The 27,762-nt window shown below is 51.9% G+C and overlaps 1 protein-coding gene across 7 annotated transcripts in view; it reads right to left on the bottom strand.

Annotated features, from left to right (window-relative positions):
• EXOC6B (exocyst complex component 6B) overlaps window positions 1-27,762 on the bottom strand; it is a 164,915-nt gene that overhangs the window by 63,221 nt on the left and 73,932 nt on the right. For 3 of the 7 annotated variants that reach the window (XM_058193846.1, XM_058193849.1, XM_058193850.1), the window contains 12 exons: window positions 25,729-25,908; window positions 24,672-24,740; window positions 16,910-16,993; window positions 16,746-16,792; window positions 15,513-15,633; window positions 14,238-14,309; window positions 13,324-13,421; window positions 11,363-11,468; window positions 10,847-10,956; window positions 8,017-8,128; window positions 5,069-5,203; window positions 3,933-4,112 (listed from right to left, as the gene is read on the bottom strand). In XM_058193846.1, coding sequence (XP_058049829.1) covers window positions 3,933-4,112; window positions 5,069-5,203; window positions 8,017-8,128; window positions 10,847-10,956; window positions 11,363-11,468; window positions 13,324-13,421; window positions 14,238-14,309; window positions 15,513-15,633; window positions 16,746-16,792; window positions 16,910-16,993; window positions 24,672-24,740; window positions 25,729-25,908 — 1,314 coding nt within the window. The remainder of the gene's footprint in view (window positions 1-3,932; window positions 4,113-5,068; window positions 5,204-8,016; window positions 8,129-10,846; window positions 10,957-11,362; window positions 11,469-13,323; window positions 13,422-14,237; window positions 14,310-15,512; window positions 15,634-16,745; window positions 16,793-16,909; window positions 16,994-24,671; window positions 24,741-25,728; window positions 25,909-27,762) is intronic. The other 4 variants (XR_009156410.1, XM_058193848.1, XM_058193847.1 and 1 more) reach the window with 4 other exon arrangements.

Here is a 27,762-nt window from a genome sequence, read left to right as displayed (position 1 = left end):
ACCAGAACACATCCTCTCCAGTGGCCCACACCCAGATAAGCAGGGATTAACACAAGACAAACAAGCAAGCAAGAAAACAATACCCTCATAAAATAAAAAAACCACCAAGGGGAAAAAAACCAGACCCCCACCAACACTGGCAGGGCAAACTATTTTATGTAAACACTTGATGATGGTACATACTTGGATGATGAAATGTCTCCAAGCAGACCACCAAACTCAGAAAGCACCAAGGAATAGCACTTAGACTTATATACCGCTTCACAGTGCTTCCCAGCCTTCTCTAAGCGGTTTACGGAGTCAGCATATTCCACCCCCCTCAACAATCTGGGTCCTCATTTTACCAACCTCCCGAAGGATGGAGGGGCCGAGTCAATCTTGAGCCTGTCGGAATTGAATTGCTGCCAGTCAGCAGAATTAGTCTGTAATACTGCATTCTAACCACAGCACCACCATGACTTTAATATAAAGCCATTAGATTATTAGTCTTATTGGTGGTGATTAAAACACAGAATTAGCTGAAAGAACATCAAAAGAAATCCCCCGACAGGCATGCAGTGGAAGAAGCCCTCCAGCAGTGACGTGGCTGGTGCACAATTCACTGCAGAAGCCAGGCTGCAAGACGGGAGTCCGTGGGCACAAAACCACCTGCCACCCAGGCATTGCCCTAGCTGGCCACTGCTCGGTGCTGGAGGAGGCGGCAGGCCGCTCAGGTAGGAGAGAAAAACTCAAGGAATCTCATGCTCCCACAAAGGAGGCCCAGATTTAACCCTTCTCATGGGACACTCCAGGCAGAGCCAGGTTTTGTGTTGTGGTGAAGGGAGCAGGCTAGAAACCGGCAGTCCTGCCTGGGCCACTCACGTTCTCTCACTTCTCAAGAGCCTTGCCAAGAATCCTTCAGGGATTGTCCAGGCAGCGTCCAAGAATCAGGCATGCCTGGACAGAAGAAGAAAAATCCCCCAGAGGGAAGGATCTGAACTGCTGCAACAAGGAATCAGCTTCAGGTCAGGCGATCGATTGATGGGGAGGAACTTCTGGACAATATGAGCCGTCAGCCACAGGAAGAGGCTGTCAGATAAGAATTCCCCTTTTCTGGAGCCACGGAAGCCAGGCTCTCAAGCCTCTTCCAAGGCCTTGATTCTATCGTCACCCCTTCCCACGGAGGGCTGGAACAGAGCTGGGGGCCCCAGGCAGGCAGGCAGGCAAGCAGGCAGAGGCTTCAAGGCCCTCACCCGCTGCCCCCCTTCATGCGAGTGGAAGCCAAGCAGAGGCTTCCCAGGGGAAGAAGAACTGGTGGCTGGAGAGGAGGCTTCGCGTCCAGCAGTGGCGCAAGCAGCCATCCAATGACTCTTCACTGGCCACTTCGGGAGAACAAGGCGACCAAGATGCTCTTTGTTTCCGATCTAGTCATATAAAAAGCCACAAAAGCGAACCAAGCCACAACAGCAACAGGTAGACCCACTCAAGGACCCAAGGAAGGTCTTGCTCTGTGGCTTGTCTTGTATCGACTGGAGGGGACGAGCAGCTTCTCAAGAGCTTGTCTGGAGGCTCTGCTGCAGCTCACCTCTGTCCTGACCCTTCCGACAGCCCCTGGCTCAGGGCCATTCCCAGGATTGGGCTGGCAAGGGCCAGAAGAGCCTGTTCCCAGACCAAGGAGGCCCTCGAGGTTCTACCTGGCAAAAGCGCCTTCTTCAGCTGAAGGCAGGTCAGGGCAGGGGTGGAATCCCAGGCCCAAGTTTGAAGGCATCTTAGACGTTATCTTGTCAGCCCAGCATCTCTGACAGCTGACCATAACCACTTCTGCTTGAAGGCTCCAGCAAAGGAAAAAGCCCCACGTAATGTGGGAGCCTGTTCCACGCTGGTTGCCTGGGGAAGTGATCTTCAGAAGCAGGGGAACCTCACTGCTTAACGGAGAAACTTAGCAGGAAAGCTTGGCTCTGGGGCAGCAGCCTGGGACTCAGTGGGGCTATTAAAGCATCCGGGCCTCTCATCTTCCTGGGGTGGGGAGGGGGGCACGTGAAAGGGAGGGCCTGGGCTAGAATGCCACCTTCTGGCTAGGAAGGAGAGCTTCCACGAGAACAGATCCCACTACCTGCCCACAGGTGAGAGCAGCCCCTGCTCAGCCATCCTACCTGCCTGCCCTTGGCCCTCAGGAGCAGCCATAAAAATGGCACAACCTCCCGCCTTCTGCATTCCTGGAGGAAAACTACCAGATGCCTCCAGGGCAGCTCTCCTCCTCCAGCCCTCTCTGCTCTCAGATGCCCCCTAACCAGCAGCCGCAGGTAGACGTGGAACACCAAAGACATCCTGAACAATGGGACCTCCAAGACAGGAGGCCTTGGGGCCAATTCAACAGCTGAGTCGAGTGCTCGGAAGAGCCTCCCACCCCCCCGGGATCCTTCCAGGATGCACAAGCAGCACCTCTGGAGTCTGGCCCTTTGCAGCCGCCAGATCCCAGGATGGCTCCAGCTGTGCTCTGCTGCTTTTCCCGAGTGTCCTCCTGATGAGGCCCTGATTCTCCAGCGATTCTCTTCCAGCCCTGCCAGGGACCCGGCCCCTTCCTCCCTGTTTCTGTATCCTCTCTGCAATCGTGGGAGGAGGGGTATTAATACTGACCACCTCCAGGGTTGCTTGCATCTGTCAATCGTTTCCCACCCTGGGACTTTTCTCTTAGAGGAGGGCTCCCTTTCTTAAGCTCAACCCAGCAGGACCAGACCCAGGAAGGGCACAGCCAGGAAAAACACGGGAGGGGCTCTCATGGCCCAGGAGGACAACCCCACCACCACTGCCTTGGACTTCCGATGCTTCTTAGAAGCACACAATTCCTTGAAAGCAAAAATCAGCCTCCTGCCCGACCGAGTGACATGAGAAGGTCAGCGGCTTTCTGTGCACACGTGTCCTTGGAGCCACCGAAATCTGCGCTGGCCATCTGGCCCAGAGTAAACAGGAGGAGAGGAAGGGGGGAGGGCCGAGGGAGGGGCGCAAGGGAGAAGGAGGGTGAGGGCCGGCCGCTGAAAGATCCCTTCCCCTTCCAGGCCCTCCTGACCTCCCGCTTACCCTGCCACGGAGGTTATCGAGATACAAGCAGCCTCCGTGGAGGATTAAAGGAAGCCGAAAAGGCAAACAGAAAAACACCCCTTTCCCCAACAAATAAAACACTTCCCTGCTTTGTGGAGCTGACAGGCCCGCCAGAGGTGTTGACATAACCTTCCATCTCCCACAGCATCAAGTCAATCAACAACCCCTTGTGCTGTGCTGGCTACGGATCCGGATCCGTCAGGGAGATTTACATTAACTTGTCTGACATGAAATTAAAACAACAGCCAACCACGATAAAGGGAAGCTCTCTTTCTCTCCCTCCCTCTTTCCTGAAGCAGTTATGGCCACCGGCACTCCAACCTGGCGATTTCACTGCTTCGCTCGGCTCCTGTAATGAAGGCCCAGGGAGGATCAGAAGCCGGCCAGATCCTCCATCAGGCCGTCTGAAAACGGTCACTCTACTCCCGCCAGGAACTTCTGGGTCCAGCACCCACTGGGGACTGGATCCCGCCCCTGCCAAGATCCCTTCACCTGGGCCACACTCAGCACTGACGTGCGTGGCTTCACAATTATTGGCCAATCAGAACGGCAGAAAAAACCGTGACCTCCCACCCTGAGCTGCATCCAGAGGTTTTTCCAGGTCAATCCCACCGATCTCCCGCCCCACCCCCACCCCCCACCCCTTTCTGACCCAGAGGGCTGAGAAACGGAGTGGCCAAGAGGACAGGAGAAAGGAGGCTGGCCTCGGTTTCCTCCAAAGCCTCTGGGCAATCGAGGACTGATGGACACCAGAAGGAAAGCGGGGTAGAAGGAGGAGCTGAAGCTTCTAACTGGCCCGGAGGTCCTGCTGACCCCTGTCTGCCCCCAGCCCTCTCCTCCCGAGCCAGACTTACGGGCAGGTGTGTGAAGACAGCAAAGGTGCTGCGCAAGAAAGCAATGAGGTCCACCAGGTAGTCACTGGCCTTGGGGGGGGCTTCCGCGGCCATCCAGTCATAATCTGCAAGTTGCAAGAACTGGTCAATCTTTTGGTTCAGGTTAGTGTAGATCTCCTCCTCTGCAGCGTGGCGGCTGTCCTGTGGAGAAGGGCCAGTTTAGCAGAGAGATCATGGCGGCACCCCAAATCCTGCTCTGGGGAGGGGGGACAAAGGGTGCTCATGGCCCCCGTTGTTAGGCCAATCCTCTTCATGCCACTTTATCTACACTTCAAGCAGCTCCTGCAATACCTGCCTCCCCAAGGACAGCAGGAACTCTACAGTAAGCGAGGACATCTGAGCATCCTGACTGCACAAAGGTTGGGGCTGGGCTAATCTTTGGGAACAGAGGCAGTAAGAAACAGGCTCTCAATCCCCAAAAGGGCTGCCTGAGGTCTCTGCCTCTTCACCCACAAGGAACGGCTGCAGCACTATGACTTCATCTCCTCTTCTTTACTTCCCCCTCTGACTGGCATGAGGAGGAGGATTCTGCTGCTCTCCATGTCTACTGAGAGCTTCTGCACAGGAGACAAATTCCTTGCCTTGGCTAAGAACACTTTGCCAAATGTCCTGTCCTGTCCATTCTACCCTACTCTACTCTACTCTACTCTACTCCAATTGTATACATACATACACCCTATGCCCACAGATCCCCAGTAAAGCAGGACAATGTAAATATTGCACTGCATTGAACATACATAGAATGCAAACTTTTTGTTCCCCTTGAGCCTCTGTGGGGAGCCGCTTTCCTTCTCTGCACTTGCACAATTCCGAACCCCTTTGTTGACTGGCTTCCGTGATCACCAGCCCAACACAGGAGGAGCAGAGACTCCGTTTTTTCCTCCATTTTTTTCTGCAAAATATCCCTGTAATCTCTGGACAGCCTTCCCACAAACCCTTCTTCAAATGCCTGTCTGTCTTCTGTCTGTCTGTCTGTCCATCTCTTGGCTGCTTTCCATGTTTGGATGAGGAGAGCAGAGCAATGCTCAGTGGTGTCGGCTGATCACAGGCAGGAGAGAGAGGGGACTATGGGGATGGAGACCAAAGCTCAGGCTCACCTTGAAAGTGGCCGTTCCATAAAGCTTCGTAGTGTGGACAGTTTCTGGAAGAACGTTGGTGATGTTGGTGATGAATTCTTCCAGGAATCGACAGGATCTTTCCAAATGTGTAGTGTTGATAATTATCTGGACCAACTATAGGAACAACACACATTGTTAAAACCATCCGTGGAAGGTGGGCTGGAGGAAGTCAGGGCAACAGGCAAGAGATGCGCTGCCCTTCAGAGGTGGCCTCCTCTTCATCACAGGAGATGTTTCTAAGCTGTCTGAAAATCTATAGAGATTCTCTGCCATCCAGGTCACGGCTGTCCCAAAGGTGCTTTTTCAGGAGGCAACTGGACTGTTTTTTATTTTGAAGAGGTTTCGCTTCTCATCCAAGAAGCTTCTTCAGCTCTGACTGGATGGTGGGGAATGGAAGGATTTATATTCCTTGCAGGCATCTGATAATCTGCATCCTTTTAGGGGGTCAATGAAGCACTTGGAGATTTTAAAAAAAGAAAAAACAAAGAAGTCCAGTTGCCTCCTGAAAAAACACCTTCGGGACAATCATGACCTGGATGATTGAGAATCTCACCAGACTTTTAGCCATACAATTTGGGATGAACACCCTTGGGATGGTGTGGGAGGAGGAATGGATTTCCAGAGAAAAAAAACTGCAGACTACAGGAACCAGGAGCACCACTCAGGTGACCCTGAGGACACAGATAAGCCCCCAAGTGCTTCAATGAACCTCTAAGGCAGGGGTGAAATGCTCCCAGTTCGGACCGCATTGGCTGATCCAGTAGCGATGGTGGCGGGTTGTTTGGAGAACCGGTAGCAAAAATCCCTGGGCCCCCCACCCATGCCCACCCAATGCCCAGTCCCCTGCTTGCCACTTCTTTTAAAAAATGCTTTTAAAAGGTAAAAAAAGAGGCTTTGATGATCCCAGCTGAGCTACGTGATCATCAGGGCCTTTTTTTTTACTTTTAAAAGCATTTTTTTGCAACCTATTCGGCCAAATAGGTTGTTAAAAAAAAGCTTTTAAAAGTAAAAAAAAAAGGTGTGATCAGCCACAGCTGATCACGCCCTTGCACGCTGTTCTACTTACCCCATGCCTCCTTTTGGTGTGCACTGTGCACGTGCGCACCTTGCATTTGGTCCATGTATGCACTGCGCATCCACACGCTCAGCGCACATGCACAGCCAGCAAACCAGTAGTAAACCGGTTCAGATTTCACCACTGCTCTAAGGTAAAGGTAAAGGTTTCCCTCGTGCATATGTGCTAGTCATTCCCTCCTCTAGGAGGCGGTGCTCATCTCCGTTTCAAAGCCGAAGAGCCAGCGCTGTCCAAAGACGTCGCCATGGTCATGTGGCTGGCATGACTCAACGCCAAAGGCACATAGAACGCTGTTACCTTCCCACCAAAGGTGGTCCCTATTTTTCTACTTGCATTTTTTTTATGTGCTTTCGAACTGCTAGGTTAGCAGAAGCTGGGAGAAGTCATGGGAGCTCACCCCGTTACGCGGCACTAGGGATTCAAAACGCTGAACTGCCAATCTTTTGATTGACAAACTCAGCGTCTTAGCCCCCAAGTGCTTCAGCGACCCTCTGTCTACAAGGAATATCAATCCTTCCATTCCCCATCATGCGGTCAGAGCTGAAGAAGTTTCTTGGATGAGAAGTGAAAAGTCTTCCAAAGAAAAAACCGGAAAGTCCAGTTGCCTCCTGAAAAAGCACCTTTGAGACTAAGCTCTCTGAGTGAGCCTTTTCATGGGGTTTATGCTGGAGATAAAATAAAACCTCCGAGGAATTTTCCGCATTTATTGTAACTTGTCTCATTACACCTCCGATCCTATTCAAGACAAACTGGTTGCAAAAAACACAAGAATGGATCTGAGGCCCTCGGCCAAGACTTCAACAGGGGCAGAAGCTCTTCTCGCTCTCCAGGAGTGTCAGAAAATCAGTAGATGCCTCGGCTGCAATTAATGTGTGGGGAGGGAATTCTCCATCCCTCCCCCCTCAACAGAGGTGGCCCTAGGTTTTTCAAGGAAAGCAAAGAGAAGCTGGGAATTTCCCTACTCCCCAAGCTGGGCCACGGATTCTTTTCGCCACATCATAAATCGAATGTCACCAATTATGCTTCCTCTAAAAGACCATATGCCAGTGCCACCATTCCAGAAATCGGTTCTGACCAGATTCCAGAGATCGGTGTGACCAGATGTCACGGCCATCCCTTTGTGTCCAGCAGCTCCTCTCTAAAATATCAAGCTGGAGAACTGGGACCCTCAACAGCGTTACAGCTCCCACTGTTCCTCCTTCCTGGCTATGTCTCAGCTGTGGCAGAGATGAGAAGTATACAATCATCTACAACAGCGGTTCCCCAACATTTATGGCTCCGTGGACCGGAGTGGCAGTGGCGATGGGGGTGGGGTTCCTCCTACACAACTTAGATCTTGCGCATGCACAGATGAAGTTTCGCACACATGCCTGCCACTTGCACGGCCCAGTTCCCAACAGGACGCGAACCGGCAGCAGTCTGTGGCCCGGGGTTCAGGGACCCCTGGCCTATAACATACACTGAAACACCTTCATGCTACTAGACAAGACTGGACAAGGGGTGCCTCAAGGAAACCAAGTAGGAGAACATGGACCCGAGTTGGATCTGAGTCTGCTTGATTCATGCTCTAGTGCAGTGTTTCTCAACTTCGGCCATTTTAAGATGAGTAGACTTCAAAACTCCCACAATTCCCCAGCCAGCAATCTTAAAATGGCCAAATTTGAGAGACACTTACTGGTGGTGGAGGAAAATCTGCGAAGGCTTCTTCTCATAGACAGTTCAGAGGGGACTGGTAAACTGCTTGCGCTTCCTTTTTCTGCCTCTTTCCTCCCTCAAAGTATCTGCAACGAGGCCCTGAGCAGTGACGGGTCAAATCCCTCCAATCTCTCCCAACCCAGAAAGGAGTCCTTGCCTCGGCCAGGCCGACGTTCTTCCTGCGAATGACGCTCTGCAAGCAGCTGCTCAGGGTCCGAGTCAACAACAAATTGGTCGATTTCCGAATCATGTCATCCACCTCTGTGGAGCTGAAAGGCAAACAGAATCACGGATCAGTTGACTGACTGACTGACTAGTTGCTAAGGGCAAAGAAAACCCGTATTTTGGGGTGACGTCAACCGAGAGATGTTCCGCCTGCAAAGGCAGAGCAAAGCCAACTCAGCCGACACCTGGCAGCCTCTTCCCTGAGGCTGGGAAACAGGGATTCCCATGGGATGGGAAGTCGGGCCTTTCTTGAGATGGGCGGCTCAGAGGGAAACCCTCAGATTTTGGCAATGGCCAGAAAGTCGGCTCGGGGTCCCACAAATATGAAAACAGATAGGATGTAGAAATAACCGGCTCCTTTTGTCCTTTTTCATTTCATGTTTTCAACGATTTTGAACAGTACAGTCTGTTTAGTTACAACGGCACTGAAAAAAGTGACTTTTCCACGCTTATGACCGCTGTGGCGTCCCCAGGGTCATGTGATTAAACTTTGGATGCTAGGCAACTGGTTCATATTTATGACGGTCGCATCGTCCCAGGGTCATGTGATTCTTTTGCGACCTTCCAACAAGCAAAGTTAACTGGGAAGCCAGATTCACTTAACAACCAGGTTACTAATGTAACAACTGCAGTGATTCACTTAACCACGGTGGCAAGGAAGGTCGTAAAATGGGGCAAAGCTCCGTTAGCAACTGTCTCGCTTAGCAACAGAAATGTTGGGCTCAAAATTTGAGGACAAATTGCATTCTGTGTTTTAAAAACCATACTAGCAATTTTACCAGGAGAAGGTTATTCATAGAACAGGAAGGCTGGAAATTGTTCTAAGTATTCATGAAAGAAAAAATAAACCAATGTGGTGGATGGAGAATTCAGCCAGGAAGTGTTGCAATAATGAACACCCACCAACTCCCCCTCCCCGAAACGCCCCCAGCCCCCCTTCAGAGGCAGCCCTGATCGGACGGCCAAAAGTTCCAACACAGCAGCTCCTTTGGATGCTTCAGGAGGCTCAGGGAGCTGCAGGGCTTGTTTGGAAAAGCGGAACGTGACCTAAAAGGGAAATCGTTAAATCTGCATCTTGATTAAGCCCATGGAATGATTTTAAACCCGAAAGAAAGGAGTCCGGCTCGCAGGCCGCCCTTGGCTGACCTCACAGCAGCTAAAGAGGGTCAGTGGTGGTTAGTCCTTGGATGGGGACCAAGATTAAAAAAAAAAGCCTCCTTCCAGAAGAAAGCCAACAAGGTGGGTGCCAGGAAAGCCACTGGGAGGCCCTCCCAAAGTCACCCGGAGGCCAACTGGACCCAAAGGGGCTTTGCGGGTTTGAAGGAAGAGCCGTCGGACCTGCTCTCCTTCTCCACCTGAGACCAAAAGAGAAATGTGACGGCCGGTCAGGGAAGTGAGAATGCCCTTCTCGTGTTCTCGCAGATTCTGGGGAGGGGTCAGCGTTACCCACATTGCTCACTTCGCACTTGTCAGAACTGCCATCTTACACTGAGCTCTGCAAACCTTAGCTGCCAGTCTGCCATAGACTATTTTGGGGGGAGAGGTGGGGGGAGAAAATATACCACTCATCGTACCTTCCAGAGACAATCACTCAACTGGAATGCAACAGCTAAGGCGGCAGAGACCATTCCCAAAACAATTTATTTCAAGATAATTGGAGAGTAGGGCTCTGTAAAGGGAGGATCAGGGATGGGTCTGACAGGGTAAAAATTAACTGGGGGAAACTCCCATGTGAATACTTAGTTCTGGGCTTGCATTCTGTAATCCAGTTGGGTTTTAAGAAAAGTACACCTTTCCCTCTGTCATGGAGTCGAGGGTCTTTCTTTGCAAAGGTCCAGGCTGGGGCAGGTCTGACACTATTTCTGCCAGCTGAAAAGAGCATCACACAAATCTGTAACCGGTGCTTTGCTTCTTAGAAAGGAAGGCAAAGGGCTCCACCCTCAGCTCTGCCCTGGAAGGCAGACCAGGCCGGCCTCTACATCAACATTTGACCAAAATCTGTGGACAGCAGCAGACATGTCCCCCAAATACTGCCGATAAGACTGCGTAGATTTGTCCGGGCAGCCTCTGGGAGTGAAGGCTGACTTGAAGGCTCAAAAAAAGGGGTGGGTGGGGGGAAGGGAGGGCTGGGTGCTGGCCTCCATTGTCAGTCTGGCATGCAACCTATTCACGGGGTGCCCAAAAGCCTCCAATCCTCATAGGAGGAAGACACTACCAGTGTGCCATTGCTGCAGCCATGAAACTGTTGCCCCACCTCTTAATGATTAACAAATCAATTTTGTTTAATTGGGGGCTTCTATTGGTTCCACTGGGGAAAGGTACTAGGATGTTTTCAGGCACCATATTGTCAGGCTTGTTTTAAGGGGTGCTCCACCTGATGAAGATGTGGAGGTCCACATGAAGGAAAACTGTCCTCCCTCCTCCATCACCCCATTCCTTTAGCTGGGACGTTGTGGCTTCTCTTAAGCAACTCTTCCTTTGAGGTTTATTTTTGCCCCTCAATTGAGCAAGATTGATCTCCAGCCACTCTAGAGACCGTCAGGAAGAATCCTTCCGCTTGCATCTGCCTGTGTGCTCAGCGACAAAGACAAACCGCCCCATCCGCCCCCCCCCCCGCCATCCCAATAGCCCCTCCCCCAAGGAGATGCAGAAGAGGAGGAGAGCTTTGGAGGAGCCCTGTGGGGAGAGCAGCCCTTGCAGTAGCCCAAGGAAGGCCCAGGGGAAAGGCAGGGGCTTTCTGATCCCCACCCCACCCCTCCTACCTCAGGTGAAGGTCTTCAGAGAACTTCAGGCAGGCGTAAATAAATTCCTTGATCTGGTTGTAGATCCGAGGCACCAGTTCGGAAAAGGGGAACTTCCTGGGGAACGGCTGCTGCAAAATGGAGGGGAGGGGGGTCAGCAAGATAGGCACCCACACAGTCCGAGTGGCCATCACTCCCTTCCTCCCCCCCCGGACCAGAAAAGGGGTCCGGCTGCCGCGACGCTGCTTCTGGACCACCCTGCCTGGGTGACCAAGAATGGTGATCAACCTCCAGCCTTCAGAGCAAACCATTGTGCCCCTCCAAAGGAGCGCTCCCCTCCCCCACCGGGTCTCCCATCACACCACCAAGCTCTCCTCTTTTGAGGGCTGCCAGAGGTCATCCAAACCACCCTCCCAGGGCCAACCCCGAGTGACTCGGAAGGGTGAGGGTCCTCGCTCTGGAGAAACCTTCTGGAGGGGGAGCGGAGGCCACCAGGAAACCCTGGGTTTTGAGCACTGTCTTCCCTCACGGCTTTACCTTCTCCAGCTCCGCATCGTGGAATGGAAACTGCCCCACCAGCTTCTCATACTGCTCTTCGTCTGCTACCGAGATGGGGCTGTAGGTATCCAACTCCAGGATGTTTCTGTGAAATGAAGAAGGGGGACCTTTTCGGCTGGCCAAAACACCGTTTCTGCTCCTCGACTTACAACAGTTCATTTAGTGGCCATTCGCATTACAACGGCACTGAAAAAAGTGACTTGGGACCATTTTTCACACTTACGACCGCTGCAGTATCCCCCAGTCATGTGATCAAAATTCACATGCTTTGGCAACTGACTCATATTTATGACGGTCGCAGTGTCATGGTGTCACGTGATTCCCTTTTGCAACCTTCTGATCAAGTCAATGGAGAAGCCAGATTCACTTAACAACCGTGTGACTAACTTAACAACGGCAGTGATTCGTCTAACAACGGTGGCAAGAATGGTCGTGAAATGGGGCAAAACTCATTTAGCAAATGTCTTACTTAGCAACATAAATTTTGGGCTCAATTGTGGTCGTAAGTTGAAGACTATATAGACATGTGCACATAAGACACACAAAGACACACACACACACACACACATCCTGCTGAGGACACCTTTTCCCTGCTTTGTGGGGTACAGCCACAGCCACCCTGGGAGACCCACAGGAGCCACCGTTTCTCAAGGACACCCATTAAAAATATTGAAACTTCTGGGGGGTTTGAGGGTAGAGGATGGAGTGATGGTGAATGTACAGGGATTATTGAAGATGTATAAATATAATTAATGTAGGGTCGGGTCTGCCCAGTTACCATTTTAGAACGGTGGGGAGGGAGAAAAGAGAGAGTAGGAGGTAGGAAAGAGGAGAAGAGGAAGGAAGAGGGGTAGAAGAGGGAGAAGGAAGGTGTAGGGTGGAGGGAGGAGAGGATGTAGATAAGAGAAGGAGAGGAAGGTCTGGAAAGTAGAAGAAGGTAGAAGAGGGAAGAGTGTTAAAAAGGGGGGGGGGTGACTGGGCAAGCCCGACTAATTGTATATAACTGTACATTGAATGAGTTGTTTGACATGATTGTAAAAATAAAACTTTTTTACTAAAAAAAAAAATATTGAAACTTCCATTTTTTTTAAAAAAAATAATTCACACAGAGTTTTTAAACAAAAGGAAAGCGCTGAAAAAAATCCATCAATGCCATTATATGGTTGTAAGATATAAAAGGCATTCAAAGCAATTGCAGCAGCATCTTGAACGGCAGCCATAAAAAAGAGGAAAAGAAAACAGACCGAGAGAGAGAATCGCCCCTTAAAAGGCCCAGCAAGAATAAAATAGTTCCGTCTCATTTTACGGCAGGAGAAGCCAGGAGAGGCTTCACACCGGGAAAGTCCTTCCCTCTGGACCGGGGCTCTCCAACCGTGGCCACTTTAAGCCTGGAGGACTTCAACTCCCAGAATTCCCCAGCCGCCTTTGCTGGGAGTTAAAGTGGCCACAGTTGGAGAGCCCCGGTCCTGACCGTCCACAGCTGCTCCCCAAATTGGCAACGGCAAGAGCACTCAGGTTTATGTACGGGTGGTCCTTGACTTACAATGGTGTGTTTAGCGACCGTTCAAAGTTATGGCACTGAAAAAATGTGACTTAGGGCCGTTTTCCCACCGCTTCCATCTTTGCAGCATCCAACTTCAAATCAACTGGGGCAGAATTGGATGGGAAGGCAGGCTCCCGAGAAGAGCAGAGCAGAGCAGAGCAGAGTAGGAGCCAGGAGGGGGATCATGGAGGGCCCCTGCCAGGTTTCAAAGCAGGCCGAGATGGTTCTCCTGTCATCCGTCGGTACTGCCTTAACTTTGTGGTTTACGGAGTCCCTTCTCATTTTTAAATTACACCTCCGAGTTCTACGGCTTGATCTTACCTTGTGCAGCCTTGAAATCTGCATTTCTCCTGGCCGCAAGCAAGCAAGGGGCCCAATCCACCCGAAGAGGCCTTACCTGAAGGCTCCTGCCCATTTCTTCAGCAATGTCTCCCTGTACTGGTCCTGGATTTCCAAAAGCAGGTCAAAGAGCTGGCTGACAGGGAAGCCGTAGGCCTGGCAGGGAGACAGGGGGGCTTCAGGGGTGGAAGGCAGACCCTTACTCAGCACTGGGGAGACCCTAAGAGGGGGCTCTGACCAGCACTCCCAGCCTCTGCTCCAGAAAGGTCCCTCTGTGTGTTCTGATGGGACCGGAATCCAGAAGAAGCTTCATCTCTAGAGCTTTACAGGAAGTTCTTGGCTTACGACCATAACTGAACCCGGAATTACGGTTCTGCATCACGGCAGTCATTAAGCGGCCCACCACATGACCATGCCCGATTTCATGACTTTTGCAGCAGTCATTAAGTAGACAACCGTTTCTGGCCAAAAAGTCATAAGGCGAGGCCACAGTATCATCAGGTACCGCCAGTGATTGCCAAGGGCCCAAATGGGGTCAGGTGACCCCAGGCGGGGAGGCGGAGGCAGCCCCAAGATTTCAGAACCAGGTCATAAGTACCTTTTGGGGGCTGCAGTGGTTAAATGAGCAATCATAAGAACTTAGAAGGGTTGTTGACTGGGCAGTTGTAAGTCAAGGACTAGCTGTAGGAGCCGCACTGAGAAAACTTCCCACCCACCCACCCACCCCCACTTTTTCCGGACGAAGCCCCCAACCGAGATTCAGAGCAAAGGGGGGGGGCGGGGTGAATTCTGTGGCAGGGGAGTCAGACCTTGGGGCTCTGGTCCTTCCATGGGGGACTCCAGAGGAGCTAGCCCAGCACTCTGGGCCTCATGGGGAAGGGCCGTCTGATTCCCAGGCCACACCTGGAGGGGCACCAAGGAGGCTGGCAGAGCGTGCGTGGGGGGGGGGGGGGGAGCAAGGAGGCTCCTTACCTGGAGAGTGTCGGCAAAAAGCACCATGAGGTTTTTCAGGTCCAGCACCAGATCTGGGTCTGAGCAATAGGACTGGAACAGAGAGAACAGAAGGAGGAGAAGCTGACTTGCTGCCTTCCTTTGGGCTTTGAGGAGCTCAGAGGAAGACAGTCTGGAACCCTCACCTATTTCGAACTTGCAATTCCACAGGGTGATTTGTCGTAAAAAAAGAAAATCACCTAAACCAAACCAAACCAAACCACCTAAAAATCAATTTAGCTCAATTCAGCTTGTTCCCGGAAGGGACCACTATGGGCTGCTTGGTGCTCTCTGAGCCGGGAGGGTTGCTTACAGATGTTTCATTAGCAAACTACGTAACATTATCCGTGCCAGAAGGGAACGGGGGTGTGGAGAAGAGGAGGAGATCATTGGTGCTCTCTGATCTTGTGGAATTTCTTGCAGACATTTCATGACCCAACCAAGTAACATCATCCGTGCTAAAGTAGCATTCCTATCCGTATCAAAATAAGATTCAGGTTCTGTTGTGACCCAGGTTCCTGGACCCGGACTCCTGGACTCGGATGATTCAGAAAGTGAGGGAGAAGACCTGGCCAGCCCTGCTTCTCTTGAGCCCTTTCCCTCCCTGGCACCCACTCAAAGGGAGGAGGAGGGGCCGGCAAAGCCTGATTCCATGGAGCCTCCTTCTGATTTGGCAACGCCCCAAGAACAGTTTTGGAGTGATGCAAGGTTACGTGAGCGTGACTGCAAAGTAGCAGCGGAAGAGTTGGGACAAAGCCAAGTCATAATTGTCATGCAGTGACATCTGCAGAGACTATAAATAGGAGGCGGGACTTCCTGGTTTTTTGTCTTGGACAAAGTAATGAATTTGGGCGGGCAATCTGTATCAACGGAGGGAAGAATATATTCGTGAGTAATTCTGGCCTTATCTGTAATTTCCTTGTTATCTCTAGAAACTTGGCAGGCCCGTGGGTAGACGTAGCCAGGACATTTATATATATGTAAATAAATCAGAAAAGGAGGCCTCTGACTGACTCTTTGCTGGGACTATTGGGGGAAGGGAAACAGAACAGGTTCATTTAAAAAAGAAATTATGAAAAAAATGACTATGTACCTCAAGCGCCGCAAAGCAGCACAACTGAACCATGATTTATGGAGCTCCAGGCCAAGGCGGCCAAAAGAGCAACTTGGGTTTTGTGTGGTGCGGAAACCCCAAGCCGCCTCCCAGAACAGGGGGGCCCTCCTTCACCTGCCAAGGGCCAGGGGACCGCTACTCACCGAATGCGTCCGGAGGGCCGCCATGGTCTTGGAGAGAGCCATATCCCAGAGCTCATCGATGTAGGCTCTGTCCACCAGGCCCTGGCTTGTGTGCAGAACGTGATCCTCGATGACGAAGAAGCTGACAAGAGGGAATCATCGGTCAGAACAGAGCTGGCAGGTCTTCTCGTCCAAGCAGGAGGCCTAGCCTAGGTCATTCCAGAGAGGTGGCTGTCCATTCTGATCTGATGTGGTCAGCCCACCTCTGGCTTCACTGGGCCTGTGGACTTCAACTCCTAGAATTCCCCAGCCGGCCATGAGATTCAGATCCAGCTTCCTTACGGGGCTGTCACTGGGGGGGAGGGGTGGGGGGGGAGGAAGGCCAAGAAGGCTGAGACAATGAGGAGGAGGAGGAGGGAGGGGCACATCTAAATGATCCAGAAAAGGCTCAGCAGGTCATCCGAGGGGGCTTCCAGGACGCTGAAGGCAGGGCAAACCGAAACCCTCCCCCGGGGCTGCTGAGGACAAGACCCCAGATGTCACCCTCACATGTGGAGGGTAGTAGCTTCTACTTAGTAAGAGAAACTGGGGGCCAGCTGGGTGTCATGTTTAAGGGAAGCCAGGAGACCATGAATTCTAGTTCTGCTTGGTCCAAAGCCAGCTGGGTGACCCTGCCGGTCACTGTCACCCTGCCCTTGGAAGGAGGCAACGGCAAACCGCCCCTGAAAAAGCTTTCCAGGAAAACTGCAGGGTTTCACCCAGGCAGCCTCCAAGCATCAGACACGATGGAGCGGATGAAAAAAACAAAAATGATTAAAAGAAGTCTGACAACTTTTAGTTACAGGGAGTCCTCGATACACGACTGCAATTGAACACAAAATTTCTGTTGCTAAGCGAAACAGTTTTGTCCCATTTTACGACCTTTCAAGCCATGGTTGTTAAGTGAATCACTGCAGTTGTTAGGTTAGTAGCAGCGTTGTTAAGTGAATCTGGATTCCCCATTCATTTTGGTCAGAAGGTCGCAAAAGGGGACCACGTGACCCCAGGACACTGCGACCGTCGTAAGTTGCTAAGTGTCTTAATTAGGATCAGCTGACCGTGGGGAGGCTACAACGGTCGTAAGTGTGAAAAACGGTCGTCAGTCCCTTTTTGTCAGTGTCCTTGGAACAGTCATTAAGTGAATGGCTGTAAGTCGAGGACTCCCTGTGTCGCACAGCCCTGAGCCCTGAGCCCTGGCGAAAGAAGGAGACCTACCCTACAATCTGATTGAAATACTTCCGGTAGCCGGAGAGGGTTTCGTGCTAGAAAGAGGGGAGGGAAGAGAAGAAGATTAAAGCACCTGCGGGGGGGGGGACCCAAGAATTCCAGCCCATGGGAGACACCCCCCCCCTTGTCCCCCAAACCCCTTGGGGCCTTACCATGTTGGAGGGGGGCTGCAGAACCAGCCGGGCCTGCTTTCTCCTCTGCTTCCGGTAGTAGCTCTCAAAGGCCTCTCGGGCTCCCTTCCAAGGAGAGAATGGGTCAGGCTTCTCCCAGGGACCAAGGGCCTCTCTTCCCCTGCCCCCCCCCAGCGCCCCCCAAGAATAGGACAGGGGTCTCCACCCTTGGCAACTTTAAGGCTTGTGGACTTCAACTCCCATGGCTGGCTGAGGAATTCTGGGAGTTGAAGTCCACAGGTCTTATACCCTGGTCTAGGACAACTCGCCCTGGCCGACTCGCCACGGGATAATAGAATAGAATAGAATAGAATTTTTTTTATTGGCCAAGTGTGATTGGACACACAAGGAATTTGTCTTGCTGCATATGCTCTCAGTGTACATAAAAGAAAAGATACGTTCATCAAGGTACAACATTTACAACACAATTGATGATCAATATATCAATATAAATCATAAGGATTGCCAGCAACAAGTTATAGTCATACAGTCATAAGTGGAAAGAGATTGGTGATGGGAACTATGAAACGATTAATAGTAGTGCAGATTCAGTAAATAGTCTGACAGTGTTGAGGGAATTATTTGTTTAGCAGAGTGATGGCCTTCGGGAAAAAACTGTTCTTGTGTCTAGTTGTTCTGGTGTGCAGTGCTCTATAGCGTCGTATTGAGGGTAGGAGTTGAAACAGTTTATGTCCAGGATGCGAGGGATCTGCAAATATTTTCATGGCTCTCTTCTTGATTCGTGCAGTATACAGGTCCTCAATGGAAGGCAAGTTGGTAGCAATTATTTTTTCTGCAGTTCTAATTATCCTCTGAAGTCTGTGTTTTTCTTGTTGGGTTGCAGAACCGAACCAGACAGTTATAGAGGTGCAAATGACAGACTCAATAATTCCTCTGTAGAACTGGATCAGCAGCTCCTTGGGCAGTTTGAACTTACTGAGTTGGCGCAGAAAGAACATTCTTTGTTGTCCTTTTTTAATAATTCAAGAGAAGGACCAGTGAAGGGCCACGGGCCCTGCCTTCTCCGGTTAGAAGTCCTGGAGGCTTTTGGGGGGAGGGGGGAGCTGCACTTCTACTGGTCCCTCTCGTGAATTGCCCCGGGCCAAGTTGGCCATGGCGACTGGTCCCACTCCGCCAAGAATAAATCCGGGCAATACTCTCGGCTTCTGGAGGAATTGGCCGGGTCTTCTGCCCCACCAAATTGGCTCCCTTGGGTGGACCTGCAGGCTTTGGGGTGACGTCCTTGAAGCTCAGCACGGACACCCTGGGGAAACCCTCGAGTGCAGGCTCTGGTCTTAGAAATAAAGCATGTCGTGTATTTTTGCCATAAAATACCATTTCCCAACTGAATTCTTTCAGAATTTTTTATATTGCACGGAGTTGTCTGGATGAAGTGATCCACAGCATTTGTTTTTAATTTATCAGGACTGAAGAAGTTCATGTTTCCCGCCCTTTAACTTCGTCTCCACACAAGACCCTCCCGTGAAAATACCATCTTGGGGCCGGCTCTCTGCCCCTGCCTGCCGCAAAGACCCCAAATCCGATCGGGCTTTTCTGCAATCCCCTGAACCTCCTTCTTCAAGAAGCTGCTAAGTCCCTTTGACAGCCTGCTTCTGATGTATTTAAATTATTTTTACAGTACGTTTTAAAGTGATTAGAAAAACGCTCTCCGAAATATTTATATTTAAATCTGTCAACTTGTATTTCTTTCCATGGCTCCAACCTCATCCAGAGCTCGGCTTTGCTGACTCTTCTGCTACGCACCCAGCTGTCTGGTGACCTCCTCCTTCCTTCCCCCCTCCCTCCCTGCACCTCTGTCTTATTCGCCTCCTGTACTTCTTGAAGAGAAAAAAATAAACCCTTCCAGATGCTCTTAACAGCTGATGCAGAACCTTCCCCCCCAGGTGTCCTTACGGAAAAGGTGGAGAAGTGCTGTGGAGCAGCTTCCTTGGAACCCTTGGAACCAACTGGGAAGGGTCCAAACAAAACTCAACCTTTTCTCCTGGGAAACCCAGCCTCTCTAGCCAGCAGCAGAAGCAGGACCCAAAGAGCAGGAGAGGAAGTGAAAGCCGTGCCTGACCCCCCCTCCCCGCCAGGCGAAGCCCCCTGCCTCTCCTCTGAGTGGGATGACACAGCCTGGAAGCTTTGCAGGGCCAGCAGCCCATTTCTGCTTAGAGCTCCTTCACAGAATATATTACTAAAACAGGGAGTGTTTGCCCTAAAATATTGTTTAAGGCCTAGTTGGAGAATATTCGTCAATAAAAGAAGATTTTCCCCCTTTTTTGCTGCTTCCCACATGGGTATTTTCTTGTCCACAATTATGTCTGAATGCTGCCTTTTGAAGACCCCCCCCCCACCTCCCTCCGTCTGGAGGGACTTTTCTCACTCTGCTCTGCCTATCACTCATCTGAATTTATGAGGGGGGAAAAACTTTCTGGAAGTCAAATATAAGCCTCTGTCACCCTCACCTCTGGGCTTCCTTAAAAACTTAAATTATTATTACTTCAGCAAAAAAAAAGGAAAAAAATAAAAGTGATACAAAAGCGCACTTTTAAAAAAATTAAGAAAACATAATAAAGAAAGAAAATACTATGAAAGCAATAAATATGGGCGTGTCAACCAAAAAAAAATCACAGTTAATCATTAGGTGGATATTACATGGCTAATATATTCTAATGGACTATTAACCATTTACAGTACCGTAAAACATTTTATACCAAAGTTCTGATCAGGAATTACCTATATTAACTATAAAAATACATGGTTAACACCATTAAGGTTATTAAGAGGAAAGAGTCAAATAAATAGTAAACAATATGGACAAAAAATACTGTAAATAACGTGGAGACCATATGTCTGATTGAAATATAAACTTGTGGCACAATTCCATTTACAGAGGCGGCTTCCAAGCCCAATTGTACATTGGATCTGTTTTTTAGCAAAGACGAGGTTATCGTAGACATCAAAGCCGGTTCCCGCGGCTCATTTAAACCTTCTTCCACCCAGGGGATCAGAGGCTCTGAGTGACTGAGTTTCCTTCCTGCAATTCAGGGCGATGTGCTTATAGCTATTATTGGCAGTATCATTTCACGGCCTGGGTAGGAAAGGAAAGAGATTGTGCATGTCAGCTGTCAGAGATCCTTCGGCCCTGACCCTGCGGGCCTTCCGCAAGGCCTTGAACCCTGAGCCCTGGGCCAAGCCTGGGGGACCCCGTCAGAGTCTCCTGGCTACGTGGAGGTTTGTTCCATGATTCCCAGCTCTGATGTGTTTTTATTTTTGGTACTGAATGGGTTTTGGCTCCTTTGACGTAGGCGGCCCCGAGTCATATAGGTGAGATGGGCTGCTACGTAAACCAAAACCATCCAACACATATGTCCGGTCCAGTTCTCTGCTCAGGACAGGAATCCATGAAATGGGTGTCTGGCCAGCTGCTCTTTGAGACCTCCACTGAAGGGAAGTCCATCACTCCATTTCTTTATTTATTTAATTAATTAATTAATTAATTAAATTTTTATACCGCCCTTCTCCCGAAGGACTCAGGGCGGTTCACAGCCAGATAAAATAACAATGAATAAATACAAGATAAAAACAGTAATTAAAAAACTGACATCTCCTCCCATTCTCCTCTTAAAAGTCAAGACCGGGGGTCTCCAAACTTGGCCCCTTTAAGACTGGTGGACTTCAACTCCCATACTTCCTCAGCCAGCGTGAGGGATTATGGGAGTTGAGGTCCACCGGTCTTATAGGGGCCACTCTGGGAGAGCCCTGCTCAAGTGGAATCTCCTCCCTTTCAATTCCACCCTGTTGCTCTTCGCTCTGCTCTCAGTTTCAATAAAAAAAGGAAGAGGTCCAGTGGGGAGGAAGTGTCCCCTGCCCCACAGATCCTGCTCCTCCATCCCAAGGAGAAGATTCCCAGAGAGGCGTCCGTCATGCCAGGCCCTGGGTTGGACCTGCAGAATAATCGTGCTCCGGCTCTATTGTCCAAAAGCCCCTGCAAACAGGATGCCCCCAATTTCCTGTTATTTCAACCGATGGCCGTGCCCAGTCCAGGAAGAGCCCCTGCCTGAGCAGGGAAGAAGGTGCAGCAGAAAAAGAGCCATGATGGCCTGGCTCAGAGAAGATGATGATGGAGGAGGAGGAGGAGGAGGAGTCGAGGACCCTGGAGGGGAAGAAAACATACCAAGCAGAAAACCATTCTAGAAATAAGGAGGAATTTCCTGACTGAACAATTAATCAGTGGAACAACTTGCCTCCAGAAGTTATGAATGCTCCAATACTGGAGGTTTTCAAGAAGAAATTGGACAGCCATTTGTCTGAAATGGTCTAGGCCAGGTTTCCTGCCTGAGCAGGGGGTTGGACTAGAAGACCTCCAAGGTCCCTTCCAACTCTTTTATTCTGTTATTCTGCTAACCTCTTCTCCAAAGCACCAGCAGGCAGGATAAGAAATAATGGATGGAAACTCATGGAGAGAAGCAACCTAGAAATAAGGAGAAATTTCCTGACAGTGAGAACGATTAGCCAGTGGAACAGCTTGCCACCAGAAATTGTGGGTGCTCCATCACTGGAGGTTTTCAAGAAGAGACTGGACAGCCACCTGTCTGAAATGTTGTCTCCTGCTTGAGCAGGGGTTGGGCTAGGAGACCTCTATGGTCCCTTCCAACTCTGTTATTATTCTGTTAATCTTGAACGTTGAGCCAGGAGACCCAAGAGAAGACGAGGCTCGTCTTTTCCACAGCTTCAGCCCCGGGAGCCAAAGTCTCCTGCTGAACCTCCTCATTGCACTGGAATCAAGGGCTCCTCAGCCGCCTCTCTCCTGTCAGAGGGTGAAAAGAGGCATGGGAGAAAGGCAGGGGAGGGGGGCTCCTCAGATGTCCCCAGCCCTGAGCAAGGCAGCCTCTATCTGGGCCTGCTGACCCCCCCTTTCTTCCCAGGGCCTTTCCTGCCTCTTATCAAGGCAGCCCCGGCCGGCTGGAGCTCTCTCACAGCCAGGCAGGGCAGCAGAGGGGCTACATTGCATTCCCAGCGGGGGCCCTGCCTGGAAAACATCTCTGGATCCCACGCAGAGGTGGAGGCCCCAAGAGAGCAGCAGCCCCCACACCTCCCGCCTTTCCTCAGCCAGGCCCTCCAATTTCAAGCCCCCTTTTGGACCGTGTCACTGCCAGGCCGGGGCAGGGCAGGAGAGGGGCCAAGCTGCACCGGGCATCGTGGGGCTCCTGGGATTCGGGGCTCTGTCGTCCCCAGTGGAAAGCCGCAGAGCGGCAGATTTAAGCCAGAGGCAGGTGGGCCCAGGTGGGCCAGAAAGAGCCCCAGGAAGGGCCCTCAGCCTGCCATCCACACTGGCTCCCTGTGGCCGGACAGGAGGCTTGGTCAGCAGAAGGCCGGACTCCTCTTGACCCGCAGCAGCCCTGGCAGGATGCCGCGGGGACAGTTGTACTTCTTTTGATTGCTGTCGCTGTCATCGTTGTTGTTGTCTCCTCCTCCTCCTCTACTACCACCACCTGCAAACCCTGCCACCTTCTAGCACTGATGGTGCTCCCTAGTTGGCTTATAGAACATCTGCAAGAAAACAATCCAGCTCAGAGAGCACCAAGGACCCCACAGTCCTCCTCCTCCTCCTCCTCCTCCTCCTCCTCCTCCTCCTCCTCCTCCAAGAGCTTCCTCTGCCAGGAGCCGATCCCAGCAGTGAGGCCAGCAGGCCTGAAGGCCACTATCCCTGCTCTCCACTGACCGCCTGACTGACCCCTTGCCAAAGTTCAGGGCTTCCTAGAAAGCCTCTGCAGGAGGAGGAGGAGGAAGGCCCGCCAGATGCTCCGGCCGTGACCCGGCCACGGCCCCAACCCCCTGTTCCAAGAGGGGAGCTCTGCCCGGCCGCCTGCCTGATAAGCAGGACTGGCAGAGCCAAGCAGGATTTCGACTAATCCGTTGGGAACTTCCCAGCAGCTCAGCCATAAAAGCAAGGTGACAGGAAGGTCGAGTTCCCTGACAATGCTGGAGCGTGGAGTGTTTATGCTCAAAGGGATCCTTTTCCAGGGCAGCCAGGCCTCCGATAAGGCCCTTGTCAGCCAGATGGAGTCGCCGTTTGCAGCTCTTACATGCCAGTCCTTCTGCCCGGCTGATGAGCACATTTTTTCCGGTCCCAGCTTGACCGAGGCCACCGTGGCCCTGAGCCGTCCTGCTCAACAACTCCCCGCACGGCCTTTTCCAGCGTCCCTCCGAGGTCAAAGATGGGAAGGGTCCCGGGGCTTCTGGGTGGAAAGCAAGCCCCTGCACCCCAATCCCTCCAGGGCCCTTCCAAGGAGGCCCCGCAGAGGCAGCCCCTGCACTCACACACACGCACACACACAGAGAGACAGGCACTCGGCAAAGGGCACAACCCTCCCCAACCCCTGAAACCAGACCTTCAAAGAGAGGCCACAAAGCATCCGCAGCTTCATTGGTGTCACGAAAGAGACCCTCCTGGGCCACCGGAAGGAAGGAAAGGGTTGTCCCAGAACCTGGAGAGGGTGGCTCTCTTCTCAACCACCAGGTCCCTCTTCGCCAGGAATCCCCCCAAAGAGCACCTGCTGGTAGATAGGCTGGATCGATCCGAAAATACAGGTTCAGTGGCAGCCTCCAGGTGAGAGGGTGGAGCCCTTTGCTCTGGCTGCCCAGGAAGACCTGGGACCGGCTGGCAGGAGGCGGCTCCTCTCGGACAGATGGGGCTGTGTTAAGTTTGTGTTACCCGCCGAGGCTCCACGGTTGTGGGTTTGTAGATTCTTTGTCCCGTGGATTTCCATCACCATTGTTCCAGCTCCTGTCTGCCCATGGCAGGTTGAAGGCCTCTTCACACGTATCCAACCAAGATGGTGCTGAGCTTTCTTTGTCCACTTGGGCAAACCATACTTGGCTGAGGTCGTCCATCCACCTTGTTTTAGGTCTCTTTCGTGGATACTTTCGATCAAGTGGGATCCATCCTTTGATCTCCTTGGTCCACTTACCATCGGTTCTTCTTGCTATGCGACCGGCCCTTTTCCATTTCCGATCTTTGACTCTCTACATACATATCCATTCTTACTTTAAATCGTATCATTTTTTACTCTTCAGTCTTTTGGCTGTTTCCCTGGCACCCCCTCAGCTAAAGAGCAGCCCCTCCCCCTTTGACGAGAAGCATTGGGCCCACACTTTGCTCTGCTGAGAAGGAGCCCGGGCGGGGACGGGCGGGGACAGGGAGGAGAGCAGGTAGCGCAACAATGGCAATAAGAGGAGAGAGCGAAGCAAGATGAGGAGGGTCTCCAGCAAGGCAGCCCACCCATCGTACCAGGCTCTGCGAAGGAAGCTTCAAAGGACCCGGGGCCTCTCTCCCTGCCTGGTCTGAAGCCTGCAGGGGATGCCAATCGCTTGGCACTGAAGCTTGGCTGCCTCCTGAGGCACCATCCTTGTCTACAGGTCTATGGAGACTGTCCGCCATTCAGGTCAGGGTCATTCCAAAGGTGCTTTTCCAAAAAGGCAACCGGACTTTCTGGAGGTTTTTTCCTTGAAAACATTTGGCTTCTCACCCAAGAAGCTTCTTCACTGAAGAAGACCTGAGGAAGCTTCTTGGATGAGAAGCGAAACGTCTTCAGGGAACAAAACCAAGAAAGCCCTTCTGGGACAATCCTGGTCCACATTCGTCCTGCGTGCCACCAGAAATGGCTCCTTACCAGGGAAGAACAATTGTTAAAAGTCTCAACAATCCGACATTGGAGGCAAAGGAGCAGCCACTTACCAACACGGAGTAGATGTGGAAGCAGCGGTAGACGGGGGAGAAATCCACCAAATCCTGAGCACCGGGCACCTGGGGTGACATATAACAGGGACAGCTGTCAATCAAAGCGGGGAGGGAGGGAATGCAGAGGCTGCTTTGGAAGGAGGGCCAAAGGGAGCAGCCGGAAGTGGCCAAGAGGGAAGGTTGTACAGGAGGGCGATTCTTCCCCGAGCTTCTTCTCCCAGAGGGGTCCCCTCCCCCTCCCACAAATCTCCCACCTTCCAACCAGAGAGCTCCGAAATGGGCGGAAGAGGGCGGCCTGTCGCTCGGCTGCTCTGGGACAGGAGCAAGAGGGGAACTGCAGGGAACTTCTACCATGCAATGAACGGGAAGCTTCAAGGCAACAGGAAAACCGGGGAGGCTTTCAAGCAGAGGCCACGATACAGGCAGTCCTCGACTTACGACCACAACTTCTGTTGCTAGGTGAGACAGCGATGAAGCGAGCTTTGCCCCGTTCTTGCCATAGTCGTTCAGTGAACGACTGCAGTCGTTAAGTTAGGAACCCGGTCGTTAAGTGAATCCGGCTCCCCCATTGACTTTGCTGGTCAGACGGTCGCAAAAGGGAATCATGTGATCCCGGGACGCTGCGACTGTCATAAATATGAACCAGCTGCCAAGCATCTGAACTTTGGTCCCGTGACCGTGGGGATGTTGCAACGGTCGTAAGAGTGGAAGGGGGGTCATAAGTCCCTTTTTCCAGTGCCACTGTGTGGCTTTGAACGGTCTTTAAGTGAATGGTTGTAAGTTGAGGACTTCCTATATAAGCAAAGCACCTTGGACAGATGGTGAGATGGGCCTCAGAAAGGATAAGCCCAGCCTGGAAGGCCCCAAGTGGCAACTACCTCCACCCCCATTCCCACCCACCCACCCCCGGGGCAGATCCAGAACCGGATGCGAATCAGCTGCCTGCCTCCCCCCCCCCTCTCTCAGAGCCCCCCCCCCTTCCCTCCCGGCCACTTCCGTGGGCAGCCTGGCCGATCCCCTCCCCCGCTCAGGTCTGGCCTTAGAACAAACTTGCCTCTTCTTCTTCCTCCTCCTCCTCCTCTTCCACATCCAGGATCCCAGAATCCCGCTCGGAGATCGGACTGGCGTTCTTAAGCTCCGGTCCTGAGTTTGCGCCGGCCACTCTCCTGCCCCTTCGGCCCCCGGCCCTCAAGGGCTGCCCCTCCAGGCCATCCAGGCTCCTCTGCTGCTGGGCCTAGGACACAACCGGACAGGAGGCTCGGTCACCCAGGGGAGGCTTCTCCGCATTACTTGCCACCCCGTCCAACGGCCCCCTTTGGAGGTGTCCTTGGGAAGCCCCACCTGGCTGATGGCCCAGCGGTACACAGGCCTGGACCCCCAGGGGCCCCACCGCCATTAAGACTTATTTCCCCTTGACACCCCCCCCATTAGTTCCAGCTGCCAACATCTGGGCACCAGAGAGGCGTGAAAGGCACCCTGGGAAACCTGAATTGTGCACTGCAGATGGATGCCATCTGTCCGCCCTCTTCTGCCAAGACATTAAGGCCAGGGCAAGCTAGAGGAGCCCCTCCCCAGGCAGGGTCTCCCCCCCCCCCACTGACAACTTGCATCCTCCAGTGAAACATTTTGCTCTGTGAGAAACGTGTGTGTGTGTGTGTGTGTGTGTGTGTGTGTGTGTGTTCTCTAGAGATGGAAGAAGGACCTTCTTTTAACATGACAAGAAGATACCCCCCCCCACACACACACACACACTCCTCATCTTAGATTTGTATATGTACATTTTCAGGGGTCACAGAATTAGAGGCAGCCTCGACTTACGATCACAATTGAGCCCACCATTTCTATTGTTAAGTGAGACACTTAAGTCAGTTTTGCCCTATTTTACGAACTTTCTTGCCACAGTTGTTAAGTGAATCACTGTTGTTAAGTTAATAATGTGGTTGTTAAGTGAATCTGGCTTCCCTGCTGAGTTTGCTCATCAGAAGGTGGCAAAAGGGGATCCCGGGACACAGCAAAGGTCGCAAGTATGAACTAGTGGCCGAGCATCTGAATTTTGATTACGTGACCTTGGGGATGGTTCAAAAGTCGTAACTGTGAAAAACGGTCAAAAGTCCCTTTTTTCAGCACTGTTGTACATTTAAATGGTCACTAAACAAACTGTTGAAAGTCAAGGCCTTATCTACAGTATATGGGAGCCTCCCTCCCCCGCCCAAAAAACCCCCAGGAGTTTGCAGCAACTTTTCTACCGATTGCCAGGGAAGTCTGAGTGTCAGCAAGAGAAGGGGGGGGGGGAGGGAGTGTCTTTCCTTCCCTTACAAGACCCTCCCCAGGTCTGGGGGTCCTCTGCCGCTAGCAGGCAGGACAGACCCTGCAGCTGTGGGGGGGGGGGAGGCTCTCTAAGGAAGGACTCCCCCTCTGCAACCAGGCAGGGCTTGTGGCACGGCCCCCTCCTGACCTCTAGCGGCCCCACAGCACAATTTCTGCCTTTGCACATCCCAGCTTGTAAAATACTCTCACTCAGTCACACACACACACACACACACACAGAGTATCCACAGTATCCAGTGTGTGTGTCACCTGGCTAGGAGGAGGATGGGGGGTGGGGGTGGGTGGGAGGCTGGTCTTCTTCCAACCCCTCCCCTCCTGCGAAGCATCTTTGGAGCCCCAGTTGGGTCAGGCTCCGTCTCCTGAAGCCCCCTGCCCTCCATTCTAGGCCAGCATAGCCAGGCCATGTAAGCCCTGCCTCCCCTTCTGGGAGAGCCTGAGATTCACGAAGGGAGGTCATGTGAGAGAGGGGGGGGCTCTATATACAGGTAGTCCTCGACTTACATTTTGTTTACCCACCATTCAAAGTTACGATGCCACTAAAAAATGCTTTTCAGAGTTACGACCTTTGCAGCATCCCCGGGATCACGCGATCCAAATTCAGACGATTGGGAACTGACTCATATTTGTGACGGTCGCAGTGTCCCCGCCGTCGCGCGATTCCCTTTTGCGACCTTCTGACAAGCAAAGTCAACAGGGAAGCAGATTCACTTAACAACCGAGTCAGCGATGTGCCTAATAAACCTGGCAAGAAAGGTTGTAA

Source organism: Ahaetulla prasina, chromosome 8, assembly GCF_028640845.1.
Source record: "Ahaetulla prasina isolate Xishuangbanna chromosome 8, ASM2864084v1, whole genome shotgun sequence".
In the NCBI taxonomy this organism is placed as follows: Eukaryota; Metazoa; Chordata; class Lepidosauria; order Squamata; family Colubridae; genus Ahaetulla; species Ahaetulla prasina.
Note: the sequence above shows the minus strand (reverse complement) of the source record. Positions and strands in the feature narration are given on the sequence as shown.